Below are 14651 nucleotides of genomic sequence, written 5' to 3'. Positions count from 1 at the left end.
TGAAACATTCTCAGCAGTTTGGGTGTGTGACGCTAAAATACGGGACAAACCGCATGGCGTATGGATTTCATACGGAATGCAATGTTTTCCCTTGATTACGGGACGATTCCTTATTTTACAGGATGTTTGGCATATTTTGTTAATTAATTTGACCTGATACTGCTTCATCATGTGGGTGACTCTCTCTCTCTCCACTCACTGTCATAAATCCCCTCAGTCGATGATGGCGGCAACAATGGTTATCAGGAGTGGGGAATGGCAAAATTCAAGTGATAATGCACCAATTACAACAAAGAATCTCCAGTTTCACAAAACAGCATCCAATACAGTTACTGTAAAGGGAAACTGTGAAGAGTTCGAATCCAGGGCGTGCTGAGTGATTCCAGCCAGGTCTCCTAAGCAACCAAATTGGCCCAGTTGCTAGGGAGGGTAGAGTCACATGGGGTAACCTCCTCATGGTCGCTAGTATGTGGTTCTCGCTCTCCGTGGTGTGATGTGCCTGGATGCCTCCACATGCGCTACGTCTCCACGGTAACGCACTCTACAAGCCACGTGATAAGATGCGCGGATAGACGGTTTCAGACGCGGAGGCAACTGAGATTCGTCCTCCGGCACCAGATTGAGGCGAGTCACTATTCCACCATGAGGACTTAGAGTGCATTGGGAATTGGACATTCCAAATTGGAATTTTTTTTTTTTATACAAAAATGAAATCAATTAATTAATGCTTAATCTTAAGGCACTTCTTAACCTCTTGCTCCAATAATTAAATCAACATTAATTCATATTTTATTCAGGCAACGTTTAACTACTACTATAGTAGAATAATAAGAACTATAACAGATGTTACATTACAAGGGCATTTTTTAACCCGACATTTTGGATTTCGATTTTTGGATTTTCGATTGCATTTTTATATAAGTAGGCTATAGCAAAGTAAGTATACACACAATCGTTTTTTTATTTTTTATTTTTAATTTATTTATTTATTTATTTTGTTTGTTTGTTTTTTTTATCGATAAAAAAAGAACATTAATCGCCGCAAAATAATTAAAGAACCAATATATATACAAAGGCTATGCATAAGGGCATATTAAGTTACTGATAAAAGAAGAGATAGCAGTTGTAATCAAAGTGTCGTTTAAAGACAAAATAAAGTATAATATATCGTTTACTATAATGTATAATGTATAACAGACATGCACAACTAGAAAATAAGACGAGGTCAAAAGGCCATAGAAATGTGTTATTTTATAGCATTATTTACACAAGTCAAAGAATCAGAGAAACACACAAACACGCACTCTGCGTAGCGCTCGTGACACGCGATGGGAGGAGACGCTTGATAGGCATCTCAAATGACTGTAGTTTCTTCTCGGGCTTCCGTATTCTTTCGCTACTACCATCAACCAACCGGCCGAAGCAGAGGAACAAGCAGAATGTCTCATCAAACCGGCATCCAGGGTAAAATCCTTTGCCATCTTTTATTAGCGATTCAAATAAGCCGGACGTATCTTATTGCATGATTGATGTCACGCACATTTCTGTATTTGATGGTAGTTTTAAAATACAGAAAAGCTGTTGTGTTCGTCGCTATAGACTGAAGTACCTCAAAGAGTTTTATTGGAAGCTCGCTATAAACAAACCAGAGCCAGACACTGAATCTGTGTCAAGTATGCTCCGCTTTTGTTGCTCTAATATGGGAATGCAAATAAAGCCAGATTGGCTGTGTGTATTTTATCATCATACTGCAATTCAGGATTGTGCACTCATAAGGAAGGCAGCATGTCTCAAAGGTCTATTGGTATTAACTGTGCCACCTTAATTCGAAGCTATTTACATTCGGATTGAACTGCAGTGGCATTGCGTTGCCAAGACAACAAGAGTATGGGATGCACAGAATCAACCATGCTTAAGGTTTGATGATACATCCATAATTATGCTTGTGATTTCAGTATAATTTTTGAGAGAACATACCCGAGGAATGGACTGAGGTCTCCAAAACTTCGGTCTGTTGTCCTAACAATGCCTCTTTAGATTGGATTCATCAGCCAAATTTTACTTCACTCATCCAGAGATGGTCCACTTTGTCTTGGACCAGAATAAATGGTCTCATTGTCTTGCAATATTCACTCTGTGCTTTCTGTTCTCAGCTACCGGGGAAGTGAAAGAAATCTTTGCAAAGGCTCGGAATGGTGACTATCGGCTGATCAAAGTAGCGATTGAAAATGGTGAGATGACAGTTTTACATACAGTGGCCTCAGAAAATGTTTGGACACTTAAAGGGATAAAATGAAAATTCCCTCATCATTTACTCACCCTCATGCCATCCCAGATGTGTATGACTTACTTTCTTCTGCTGAACACAAATGAAGATTTTTAGAAGAATATCTCATTCTCAGCTCTGTAGGTCCATACAATTCAAGTGAATGGTGACAAAAACTTTGAAGCTCCAAAAAGGCATAATAAAAGGTAACAAAATGTAACTCCTTTTCCCCCATAAATCTTGACATCTGTAGTCTCCTTGGCGATCATGATTTCAAGCTCGATGACACTTCCTACCGCTGTCTAGCGCTTTGCGTGTGCGTCAAGCGTTAGAAAGTGTAATCAAGTTTGAAATTATGATCGTACCTAGAGACTGCAATGTCAAGATTTACAGTAAAAAAGGAGTTATGTTTTGGTCTGATCTCACCCAAAACTAATTTGGATCACTTCAGAAGACATGGATTAAACCAATGGAGTCTTATGGATTACTTTTATGCTGCATTTATGTGCTTTTTGGAGCTTCAAAGTTTTAGTCACCATTCACTTGCATTGTATGGACCTACAGAGCTGAGATATTCTTCTAAAAATCTTCATTTGTGTTCAGTAGAAGAAAGAAAATCATACACATTTTGGGTGTCATGAGGGTGAGTAAATGATGAGAGAATTTTCCTGAACTATTCCTTTAAGTCACTAACTTTTCTAAGCCAAGATCATTTTTAGTGGCTGCATGAATTCGGGTCAGTTTTGAACAATATCTATTTTGTTATAATCTGAAACCATACAAACTTCTTTTTGTCGGTGTTTTGTTTGTAAATTGTATTTGTGTTTCTATATGTCTTTAAAAAAAAGCCAAAAAATGTCCTTTGTACGTTTTTGTGTATGGCTTAAGTGTCTACATACTTTACAGGGCCACTGTATATTTGCATATTGGAGCACAACCATTTTTAGGAGCTGTACTAGCTTATGTTTTTGAAAAAAAAAGAAAAACAAAACATACTGAAAATACTACATTACAAATTACATTTCAAAGGTAACTGAATATCTGAGCGTTATTGCCCATGCATGGTAACAGGACAATCACATATCGCACTTTCCTCTGTTGGGTTCCTGTAGAGAAACTAGTTCTTGGCGGATGCAAACGAGCTGCCAAGAAATGGGACCAAGAATGGGACAGCTATGTTCTACCACTTGTGGAGGATGACATGCCCTCATACCTTCTCTACAGGTTGGACACCACCAATAACCAGGGTTATGAGTGGATCTTTCTGGCCTGGTCTCCAGACCGCTCTCCAGTGAGTGCTTTTATACCTATCAGACCTGTCTTACCGCTGCAGTCAGATTGGGTTTGAATCCTGTTGTCCCCCTGTAGCTCATACAAGGCCTTTGGAAATCACAAGATGATACAGCTCGATGCATTTTAATCCATCCACTGCATATATAATACAACTGAATTAAAGCTGTTTACTTTAGATCTGGTTGCCAGTTAAGCCTGTCCACATTAAACCAGTCTATAAATATGCTGTAATAACACTGGATTTGTAATGCGGTATAAATATGGTCATTAAAGACCCTATGAAATCAAGATTTTAGTACACGTTTGTAACATACTGGTGTACTCCTAAATATTTAGAAAATTCACTTTATCATGTTGAACCACACAGACTTTTTAATTTTTTTGTCCCTTCCCCTAAATCCATCTGTACCTGTCTAGCAAGTTACAATTCAAGGTTCATGGCTGTGATGTAATGAAAACCGTTTGGCTATTTAAAAAGTAAAGATCTGCAGTATATCCCATCCCAGCTTCTTATTTCAATAGGAAATGCGTTGTCAAGAAAACTGCACTTGGAAAGCAATTTCATTGGGTCTTAGATACAGTAACTGTGTTATAACAAGTTAGTGTATCTAAAGTGAACCAAGGATATATTGTGATCGTTTCCCAGCAGAAAAAAGCACAAGGTAAGATCATAGAATGAAAACATACGTTCAGGCAAAAGCTCTGGATTTTTATCTCATCTCGTTTTTTCTCTGTATATAATTTTTTTTATAAAAAGCTAGGGTGACCTGATACAGAAGACCAACAGTTGTGGTTCTGTGATAGAAATTTGCAATTCTAATTCTCTCCCTTTTTAACGTTTAACCACCAGAGTCTCAATCGCACCCAAATCAGTCGTTCTGTCACACTGATCTAGAGTCAGAATAAATTGCATAAACCGAGACCAAAAAAAAGATCCTTTTTTAAAAAAAAAGATTTAAGATCCTTAACAAGAAGCCTGCTCTATCAAGACCACTCATCACATTCTTTTTTTTAATAGAATATTTTCTAAATGACCCATCATTGTCTTTCCAGGTTCGACAAAAGATGTTATATGCTGCTACGAGGGCTACGCTGAAGAAAGAGTTTGGTGGTGGCCACATTAAAGAGGAGATTTTTGGCACTCTAAAGGTATAACAGATATCTGATGTCATTCTTAAAAGCAAATCCCTCTATGAATGTATCACTGCCATATGTGTCCCTACTAGTGGTCGACCGTTATATCGCCGAGGCCGATATTCTGACTTTTTTAATTATCGGCATCAGCTGATAAATTTTCCTGTTTGGCCGATTTGTTTTTTCTTGAGAGCACCGAAATCACCTGCTTGCATGTGTAGTGACTGAGACATGTAAACGACCAGTCACGGTTCGTTTTGTTGTTACGTGCCATCCTGTTACTACAATAATAGACCGGTGTGCCACACAGTGTTATTTAAACAGTCCAAATATCAGAACCGCGGCACACGCATTTGAGCTCATAATGTTAAAGTGCTCGCCTGTTTCATTCTCCCTCTCCCTCCTCAACAATTCCCTGTAACTTTTAACTGTCTTGTCTAATGATAAAAAGGCAAATATCAATAAAACTAATTTCATATATTGTCTGCAAATATGCACATATCTCGTTTAAATAGATGTAATAAACCAATCTCACAACTTCAGCAGGTCCAGCATCCTGTGGAGCGCTCATATATTTACCTCTAAAGCACGTATTCTGTCAGCGTCTCCTCAGCAGTTCCCTGTCACCTTAAACTTTCTTTTCTAATGATAAAAGGCAATGATATCAATCACACTTCCATTATATACCGTTTGCAAATATGCAGATATCTCATTTAAACAGATTTTTAAACAGTAATTCATGAACCTCACGAAAATCCAGCGTTTTCTTCTGATCGAGCGTTCATCTATTATCTTCCTCTGAAGCGCGTATTCTATCAGCTAGAAACAAAATTTCAGGATCAGGATCAAAAGTTCCTCTGATTCACAAATCAGTGATGATCAGTGAACACAATGCAAGCAGGCGATCCAGGCTGTTTAAACTGTCAGAAGATTGCTGCTGCTCGCATTGGATCCGCACGAGCGTGTTAGTGCAACCAAAGTCTTTCTAGCAAGTCAAGTCCACTGTCGGCCATGTTTGGAACGCTCTCGGGAGGCTATTTCCAGTCATGACAGTGCAGCTCCAATCTACTTGAATGAGGAAAGACCGAAATCTCCAAAACGGTTGGTCAAGATTACGATCAAAGAACATATTTCAAATCAGCAGTAATATCTGACAACACTGGTATCATAAATGGTGCTTCTTTACCTTTGACCGTTGGGCGCGAGAGCTTATTGGTTGAGCGTTCCAATTTCTCCCTTTTATTTTAATAGAAGTGGTCCATCTCTGCTAAATAGTCTCTGGTGCAACTTCAAGGTAAAAGCGCTTCACATGTGCTATAAGTAAATGTCTTATTCACTATGCACTGTATGTACAATTGTATTGATTCGGTTTTTTGAGAAAATGCGATTGCTAACGTGGACATGCCATCCATGGTTGTGAAAATAAATTACTAAAATTTGATGACAGAAGAAACTGCTATCTACCATTTAAAATACAATATAATTTTTTTAGATTCTTTTTTACAAAGTTTTATGTGAAATTGAGTAAATATAGTGCTAAATAAGAGCTAAATTCAAAAACTAATATCGGACGACCACTAGTTCCACTAATGAATCTCTCTGCCCAGGATGATGTCTCTCTAAACGGGTATAAAAAGTACCTCACCTCCCAGACAGCGCCTCTCCCCCTGACAGCAGCAGAAGAGGAACTAAGGCAAATCAAACTCAATGAGGTAATGCTAGCATCAACATAAGTGCCACATGGGTGTACATGTAAGGCAAGCACTTTATTAAAATAAGGCAAAAACCACAGCAGTCGGAACAGTCATGTCAGGCTCTTGTGACCTCAGGCAAAAAACCAACCAACAAACAAGTATGTAGTAAAATGAACCTGCCTTACAGGAAGTGTTCCTTACAGGATTTTGTTTTTGCCAAAATATACACTGTATGTATGTATGTATGTATGTATATATATATATATATATATATATATATATATATATATATATATATATGTACTGTGCAAAAGTTTTAGGCAATTGTGAAAAATTTTGCATAGTGAGGATTTCTTCAAAAATAGTGCCATAATTAATTTTCATTTTTCAATTAACATCATCCAAAGTGTAGTAAACATAAAAAAAGCTAAATCAATATTTGGTGTGACCAACTTTTCCTTCAAAACAGCACCAATTCTCCTAGGGACACCTGGACACAGTTTTTCTTGGTTGTTGGCAGTTAGGATTTGCCAAGTTTCTTGGAGAATTTACCACAGTTCTTCTATCTATTTAGGCTGTCTTAATTGCTTCTGTCTCTTCATGTAATCCCAGACTGACTCAATATTCAGTGGGGGTCTCTGTGGGGCCAGTCCATCTGTTGCAGGGCTACATTTTATTCTGTTCTATATGCAGAAGAAATGTCTGGGTGTATAAAATGTATATTACCTGTTGACATACTACAGCTAAAGATATAAATAACCATCTTAAGACAAATGTTTTTGTTAAACATCTTATGTGCCCAAGACTTTTGCACAGTACTGTACACACACCGATCAGCCACAACATTAAAATCACCTGCCTAATATTGTGTGGGTCCCCCTCGTGCCGCCAATACGGCGCCAACCCGCATTCTGAGATGCTGTTCTTCTCACCAGAATTGTACAGAGCGGTTATCTGAGTTACCGTAGACTTTGTCAGTTCTCTTATCAACAGGGCATTTCCGTCCACAAGAGTTGCCGCTCACTGGATGTTTTTGTTTTTGGCACCATTCAGGGTCAATTCTAGAGACTGTTGTGTGTGAAAATCCCAGGAGATCAGCAGTTACAGAAATACTCAAACCAGCCTGTCTGGCACCAGCAATCATGCCACAGTCCAAATCACTGAGATCACCTTTTTTCCCCATTCTGATGGTTGATGTGAACATTAACTGAAGCTCCTGATCCGTATCTGCGTGATTTTATGCACTGCTGCCACACGATTGGCTGATTTGGTAATCGCATGGATGATTGTTAGTGCCAGATGGGCTGGTTTGAGTATTTCTGTAACTGCTGATCTCCTGGGATTTCCACACACAACAGTCTCTAGAATTTACTCAGAATGGTGTCAAAAATAAAAAATATCCAGTGAGCAGCAGTTCTTTGTATGGAAACGCCTTGTTGATGAGAGAGGTCAACAGAGAAAGGGCAGACTGTTTCGAACTGACAAAGTCTACGGTAACTCAGATAACCGCTCTGTACAATTGTGGTGTGGTATGCTCATATATAGCGATATCAAAACTATTATATGCAAGTATACACTTTTTTATATGATAAATTTATCTGACAACCATGTCATAGTTTGTGGCAAAAGTAACCATTAATGGACTTATTATGAAAAGGAATATATCAGAATGTTGAATTTATTACAAGCGGTCATAGTAATTGCGCAATTGTAACTCTTGAAAAATAAATGATATTATTACTCTGTATCTCAAATAAGCGCATACTTCAAACTAATGAGTAGTAATATTACAGAGTAGTTTTTCATCTGTATATGGTACTGATTCTTTAATCTGTCAGGTATAATGTCAAGTTTTAGTTGTATTTACATTATAATTATCAGTCTTCAACTAGATACTCATGTTGCTAGATACATGATTTTAATTATGCATTTTAAACATAAGAACATTTGAAATTATCTTTTGTGTTACATTTGCCCCCCAAACTCACAGCCATGATAACATTTTATATGGTAGTAACAGTGACAGCTGAACAATCTGTGGTTTATGTAAAATTTTTACTAGCAGCCCAGAAGTGACTGTTAACTAATAAAATGGATATTAGTTTGAATTAATCAAATTAGTTTGAAGGGATCAAAACAGCAGAAGTAAAATGCAGAATATTGGAACATTTGAAAAATAATAATATATATATATATATATATATATATATATATATATATATATATATATATATATATATATATATAAATTAAAACCTCAATGATGGGATTGCACAACTCATTCCTAATGAATCAGTTAACAGCCATCGTGACTGCATTAGTGACTATAAGTCAGTGTGTAAATATTGTTCAAGGTTTTTGTGTTTAAATGTGTATTTACAGCTGCAGACAGACATCCACGTTGACACAAAGCAGCAGACTCTTCAGGGTGTGGCATTCCCCATGCAGAGAGAAGCTGTTCGGGCGCTGGAGCAGTTCAGGGAGAAGAGGATTAACTACGTTCAACTGGTACATCAGGCCTTTTCTTTACACCCACCACTCCCAGCAGCTCCATACTATAGCATCTTATCCATCCTTTTCATGCTTTGTTTTCTGTTATTCACAGTCAATACAGATATTGCTCTCACCTGAATTGCCTTATGGCAATAAAGCCATGTTTATTTAAGAACCTGTTGGGTTGACCCCTAACAATATAACCCCTAACTTTATGTGACACAAATACCTACAGTAGTTCTGATTAAATATTCACAGAGAGTTATTGATTGTGTCCATACCCTTAACAGGAAATCGATTTTTCTAAAGAATCCATCAAGTTGTCCAGCACAACACCTACGGAATTGAGAGACCTGCCGAAAAGGATCCCTAAAGACGCGGCGAGATATCACTTTTTCCTCTACAAACACTCCCATGAAGGAGACTACCTTGAGTCCACAGGTAAGAGGGGCATGTTAGATGTTCATTGTAATTAATTAAAATGTAAAATGTGATTTTAGTTACATTTTATTAGGCTATTTTACATATTCATATAGGATGTAATCCATAAAAGGTGCAGCAGAGTTTATTGCTGTTTTAGGCCCTGATTTACTAAAGGTAAATGTGTGTGTAAAAACATGTGCAAACTTAATAGCATCTGCAAAAAAGGTCTGAACTGATCTACTACCATAGTCTTCTAAGGATTGCATCCTTGTGTTGTGCAAAATAGCAAGTCTTGCCATTTTTTTGGCGTTTCCCCGAAATGAATATGCAGTTCCGAGGCGTGCCTCCAAATGCACATAATAAAGTATGGCGTCGATACAAATTAATCAGATTGCACCCACAAAGGGTTTCATCAAGCCTGAAATTCATTTCAGAAACGGAAACTGCAAGAGCAAATTAATATGAATAAATGGCAGGTATCAATTTTAGAGAATAATAGAACAACCCTTGATGACACATTAATGTGAAGGGCTTTATTTTGTTTTTTGTTTTGTTTGTTTGTTTGTTTTTTGGTTATTTAAGAACTCAATATCATAACTGATAACATACTGATGATCATACAACTCCTATAACTCTTAGAGAAAAAAGCCTTCTAACAATTTATGTCCAAATTATTTTGTATTTTAATGTTTTAAACATTGTTTCTAACTGGCGAAATATTGTGAAATATTTTAAAGGGACAGTTCACCCAAAATTCTCATCATTTACTCACCCTCATGCCATCACAGATGTATATGACTTTCTTTCTTCTGCAGAACATAAAGATTTTCAGAAGAATATTTCAGCTCAGTAGGTCAACACAATGCAAGTGAATGGTGACCAAAACTTTGAAGCTCCAAGTTATATTATATAGGAGTTATATTTTGCTCTGTTCTCACATGTTTGCTTTTGAAGACATGGATTAAAACACTGGAGTTTTATGGATTACTTTTATGCTGCTTATATGTGCTTTTTATAGCTTCAAAATTTTGGTCACTATTCACTTGCATTGTATGGACCTACAGAGCTGAGATATTCTTCTAAAAATCTTTGTTTGTGTTCTGCAGCAGAAAGAAAATAATACACATCTGGTATGGCATGAAGGCGAGTAAATGATGAGAGACTTTTTATTTTGGAATAAAAATTTGGGTTATATCCAGTGCTCGATTGAAGTGGGCTGGCCGTAGCGCACCAGTACGGCGAACAAGTGTGCCAGGCTCCTGCAAAATGAGCAGCGAGTGCTGGTTCTCTCCTGCACAGCCTCCGTGTCTCAACTTTAACATGGTCACGATATTTGCGGTTTGAAATTCAGATTTCATTTTAGTATACAACAGTTGTGCAAAGGCTTAAGGTATACATAATATTGAATTTTTTTCTTTGTTATTTATGAGTTAAAGAGAAGAGTGTCACACTTGTTTTCATCAACTTCTCTTAGACTTGCTAAATAGCAGGGATTTTATAATATTGAATAATACTATAACTAAATGTATTATGAATAAATGCCATATTATATTAAATAAATATATAATAGTATTATTTTGTAAGAGCCGTACTGCAAGTGAGCATGCATTTGGTGCAACTGACAAACAAAAGCCTCTTTTTGGAGTGTGTCCAACATATTTGCACATGTAGCTATCTGCACAGTTTTAGCAAATCACCCGCAATACGCACACACACACTATTCGATAGACTGCACAAGCAAATTAGCACCCGTTATTTTGGCTCTTAGTAAATCAGGACCTTAGTTTCTAAAATAGGTTTTGATGGGTTTATAAATGTTTGTCTGTGTGTGTTTGCTTGTGTTTTTGCAGTGTTCATCTACTCAATGCCTGGTTATAATTGTAGCATCAAAGAGAGAATGCTGTACTCAAGCTGCAAAAATCCTCTCATAGACACAGTGGAGAAAAACTTAGGCATTGAAATCGCTAAAAAGGTAAACCTATATCATTAGCTGGGTTTCCATTCACCTATTTTTATGCAAATTTTGGGATATCGCAAATAAAATACGCTAGCAAACATGAAGATCGTCAGTGTTTTATCTGTGCACTCTAAACCGCAAGCAATTTATTACATTTAATTAAAGACCCTGACTGGCTTTAAGTTCCAGTTCCATTTCTATTTTGTGTCAATTTTCCCAGAAGTGACAATTTTGTTCTCTTAAACACATGGGATTTGCTTCTTTATTTGCAAATAATTTTTGTGATATTCAGATTTTGCATATAAAATAAATTCATAACTTGGATGAAAACATAGCTAATGATATAATTTTACAATTTTATGTATATACACTACAAGTCAAAATTTTGAACACACCTACTCATTCTTTATTATTACTATTTTCGACATTTTAGAAATAATAGTACATTTTCATTTATTCATTTAGCAGACACTATTATCCAAAGTGACTTACAAATGAGGAATACAATGGGAGCGATTTATCCTAAAGAGAGCAGTAATAAGAGAAGTTCTGTAATACAAAGTTACAAATTGCTCTGTGAAGCACAAGTAGAGAGGAAGGAGAAAAACAGTGATAAAATAATTATTTGAGAGTTTGTTTTTTTAGAAAGAAAGAAGACAGTTATTGCATTAGTAGGAGTGGGTCAAGTGCTCGCGAAAGTGATTCGTATTTAAATTTATTTAAAATTGGATAGAGAATCAGCTGCTCGGGTGGGGTTTGGCAAGTCGTTCCACCAGCGAGAAACAGTTGAAGTGAAAGTTAGTGAACATTATTTTGTGCCTCTGTGAGATGGCACCCTGCGGGTGAATGGTGTGTGTAGATGGAGGGTGCGAAGCCAGTGGTTGCTCTGTAAGCGAGCATCCATGCCTTCAACTTGATCCGAGCAACCATTGGCAACCAGTGCAGATCGATGATGAGAGCCATGACGTGCACTCTCTTGAGCTCACTGAAGACCGATCGTGCCACCACGTTCTGGATCAGTTGCAAAGGTTTGACTGTACATGCAGGAAGTCCTGCCAGAAGAGCATTACAGTAGTCCAGTCTAGATATAACAAGAGCCTGAACAAGGAAGTGTGTTGCATGCTCATATTTTTGGGGGTTTGATTTTTCATGTCGTTATACGGAGCAAATCTGCATGATAGGGCTGTTCTTGCAGTGTGGTCTGTGAAGTTAAACTGATCGTCAAATACAGCCCCAAGATTTCTGGCTGTCTTGGATGGTGTTATTGTTGAAGAGTCTAGTTGAATGGTAGTCATAAAAGCTATTAAATACAGTAACTATGAAATTGAAGTATGGGAATTATGTAGTGACCAAAAAGGTTAAACAAATCAAAATTACCAAATTAAAGATTTTTAATTCAATTAAATGCGTCCAAACTTCTGACTGGTAGTGTATATATTTGTTACCATATTATATAATTGTTGAGCAGGCCTACATAGTGTTGATGCACAAAATTTAAAGGTGAACATTGTCCCATCATTTCATAATCTATTGCTCATGTAATTCCCTTTCTAGTTGGAGATTGACAATGGTGATGAACTGACTAGTGATTACATGTACGAAGAGGTCCATCCCAAGCAGCATGCGCACAAGCAAGCCTTTGCCAAACCCAAGGGGCCAACTGGGAAGAGGGGTGGTCGAAGAATCACACAGGCGCCAGGGGATGGCGGCAATAACAATTAAACCACTTCCACCGCCTATTCCGAGATTGACAATGGTACATTCCACCTAGTCAAATGAAACCCTGTCCTTGAACCGAATCTCCAGTTTACCTTGATTCAAGTAGACCACAGCCCTGTAGACTGATCTATGCACAAAGTAAAACACTAAGCCTGTGAAATTAAATTTTGTAGCTTGCAATATGAAGAAGACAGATTGTGGTACACAAGACTGTATTCACCAAGCTTTCACTTGCATTCAAGGATGCCATCTGTGATGTTCCTGGAAATAGTTTTAACACTATTACACTGTTTACTTTTTTTAATATTGTTGAAATAGACACTGCATCTAGGGCTTTCTTTCCAGAATTATACATTGATTGCTCTAAAGGATGATTTTCGAGAAAAACCTTCATGTCCTAGAGACTGATTTCCCATAAACAGATATTTAGTCTAGCCCAGATATAAATTGCACTTTCAACGGTAGCTTTCCAATAAAATTTCATTTTAGCTGAGGACTAGGGTTAATATTTGTCTGACAGATTAGCCTCAGAATAGGGTAGTATATGTCAAGATTAGGCTTTATTAATATTTGGAAAACTAGCCCTGAAAGTTAAACAGTCTTAATGGCAGGTCTTAACTTGAGTCCATGAATCTTGCCCTATGTGATTTAACAACCCTGATCAGGAAGGGCAGAAGTTCAGCTATGTTTTATGAGTCCCAAGCATTATTAATTAACTTTCTGATTTATTAGGTCATAAAACAGTTTGATGTTCCAGTTGAAAATCAGAGGGCTTTCTTAAACAGTGACCAGAGAAGTTACATCAGAACTAAGTTTATCAGTATTCTGACTGCCTCTGAAGCAATTTCGATGAAGGATTTACCGAAAGAGAAGTGCTGAAAATTTTGCAATACCTTTATACCTTTTTTAAATGTATATTAAGTCTTAAAAGTTAATCTTGTGATTTTTAATGGAGGAATGTTTAATTATAGAGAGAGGATTATAGAGTTTGTAGAAGAACCAATCATAACACAGAAATCAGAAATAATGATGCGCTCTGCATCTTAGCTATTTTCACGTTCTTTTAGTGAAGACTAAACCTGCAGAGATACTATTTTTCTAAGCCTGTACGACTGTATTTCCAGATAATGTTGTTGTCTAACATATTGAATTGAGTGTCCATGGTTTCAAGGGTTTATAGCCATCTTTTCTGTTTAAGCAAATGTTTACATGTCAACTAATGGCTGGCCTTTATTATATGCCATTTGCAACCGCTTTATTTTAATTAGCATCTCATTTGGGCTGCTGTTGAAGCCACTCATAAGGGAAGGGAATACATGACCCAGAGTACCATCTACTGACTTACAACAGGCAAACCACTACTAACATGTCTCCTATGTGAGGGTATTATGAAGTCTTCAGGAACATTGTAGTTCAAAGTCATAAATGTCTTTTTTCTATGCATTGTGTAAGAAAGGGTGAGAGAAAAATAAAAAAAGATTTGAAGATACCTATAATGTTGGAGTCGTTTTGTCAACTTTTCCTGTTTTAGAATTTGTGTGCTACGATTATACATTGCTGCTGGGGCATTTTCTCACTTGTGTTCAGTGAGCTGTATATTATAGACCTTATTTAGAGTAGCACCATATGTGAGTGATAGACTTTCAATCTCTTCAATGACACCTGCTGTATC

General features: G+C 37.1%; 1 protein-coding gene across 1 annotated transcript; it reads left to right on the top strand.

The window, feature by feature from the left end:
* Positions 1 to 1389: 1389 nt before the first annotated feature.
* Positions 1390 to 14468, top strand: LOC127436920 (twinfilin-1-like). Its single transcript, XM_051691442.1, has 9 exons — positions 1390 to 1464; positions 2154 to 2231; positions 3379 to 3557; positions 4613 to 4708; positions 6301 to 6405; positions 8770 to 8895; positions 9171 to 9321; positions 11154 to 11275; positions 12815 to 14468. Exons 1-9 carry the CDS (start codon positions 1440 to 1442, stop codon positions 12980 to 12982), a joined length of 1050 nt encoding a protein of 349 aa, XP_051547402.1. The 5' UTR covers positions 1390 to 1439; the 3' UTR covers positions 12983 to 14468.
* Positions 14469 to 14651: the final 183 nt, after the last annotated feature.

This window comes from Myxocyprinus asiaticus, chromosome 47, assembly GCF_019703515.2.
Source record: "Myxocyprinus asiaticus isolate MX2 ecotype Aquarium Trade chromosome 47, UBuf_Myxa_2, whole genome shotgun sequence".
Taxonomy (NCBI): Eukaryota; Metazoa; Chordata; class Actinopteri; order Cypriniformes; family Catostomidae; genus Myxocyprinus; species Myxocyprinus asiaticus.
This window is presented reverse-complemented; position numbering and strand designations above follow the sequence as displayed.

Coding starts and splice junctions, on each gene's coding strand:
- LOC127436920 (XM_051691442.1), top strand. CDS start 1,440: ATGTCTCATCAAACCGGCATCCAGG. Junction 2,232..3,378: donor CAAAGTAGCGATTGAAAATG/GTGAGATGACAG, acceptor GGGTTCCTGTAG/AGAAACTAGTTCTTGGCGGA. Junction 8,896..9,170: donor GGATTAACTACGTTCAACTG/GTACATCAGGCC, acceptor TACCCTTAACAG/GAAATCGATTTTTCTAAAGA.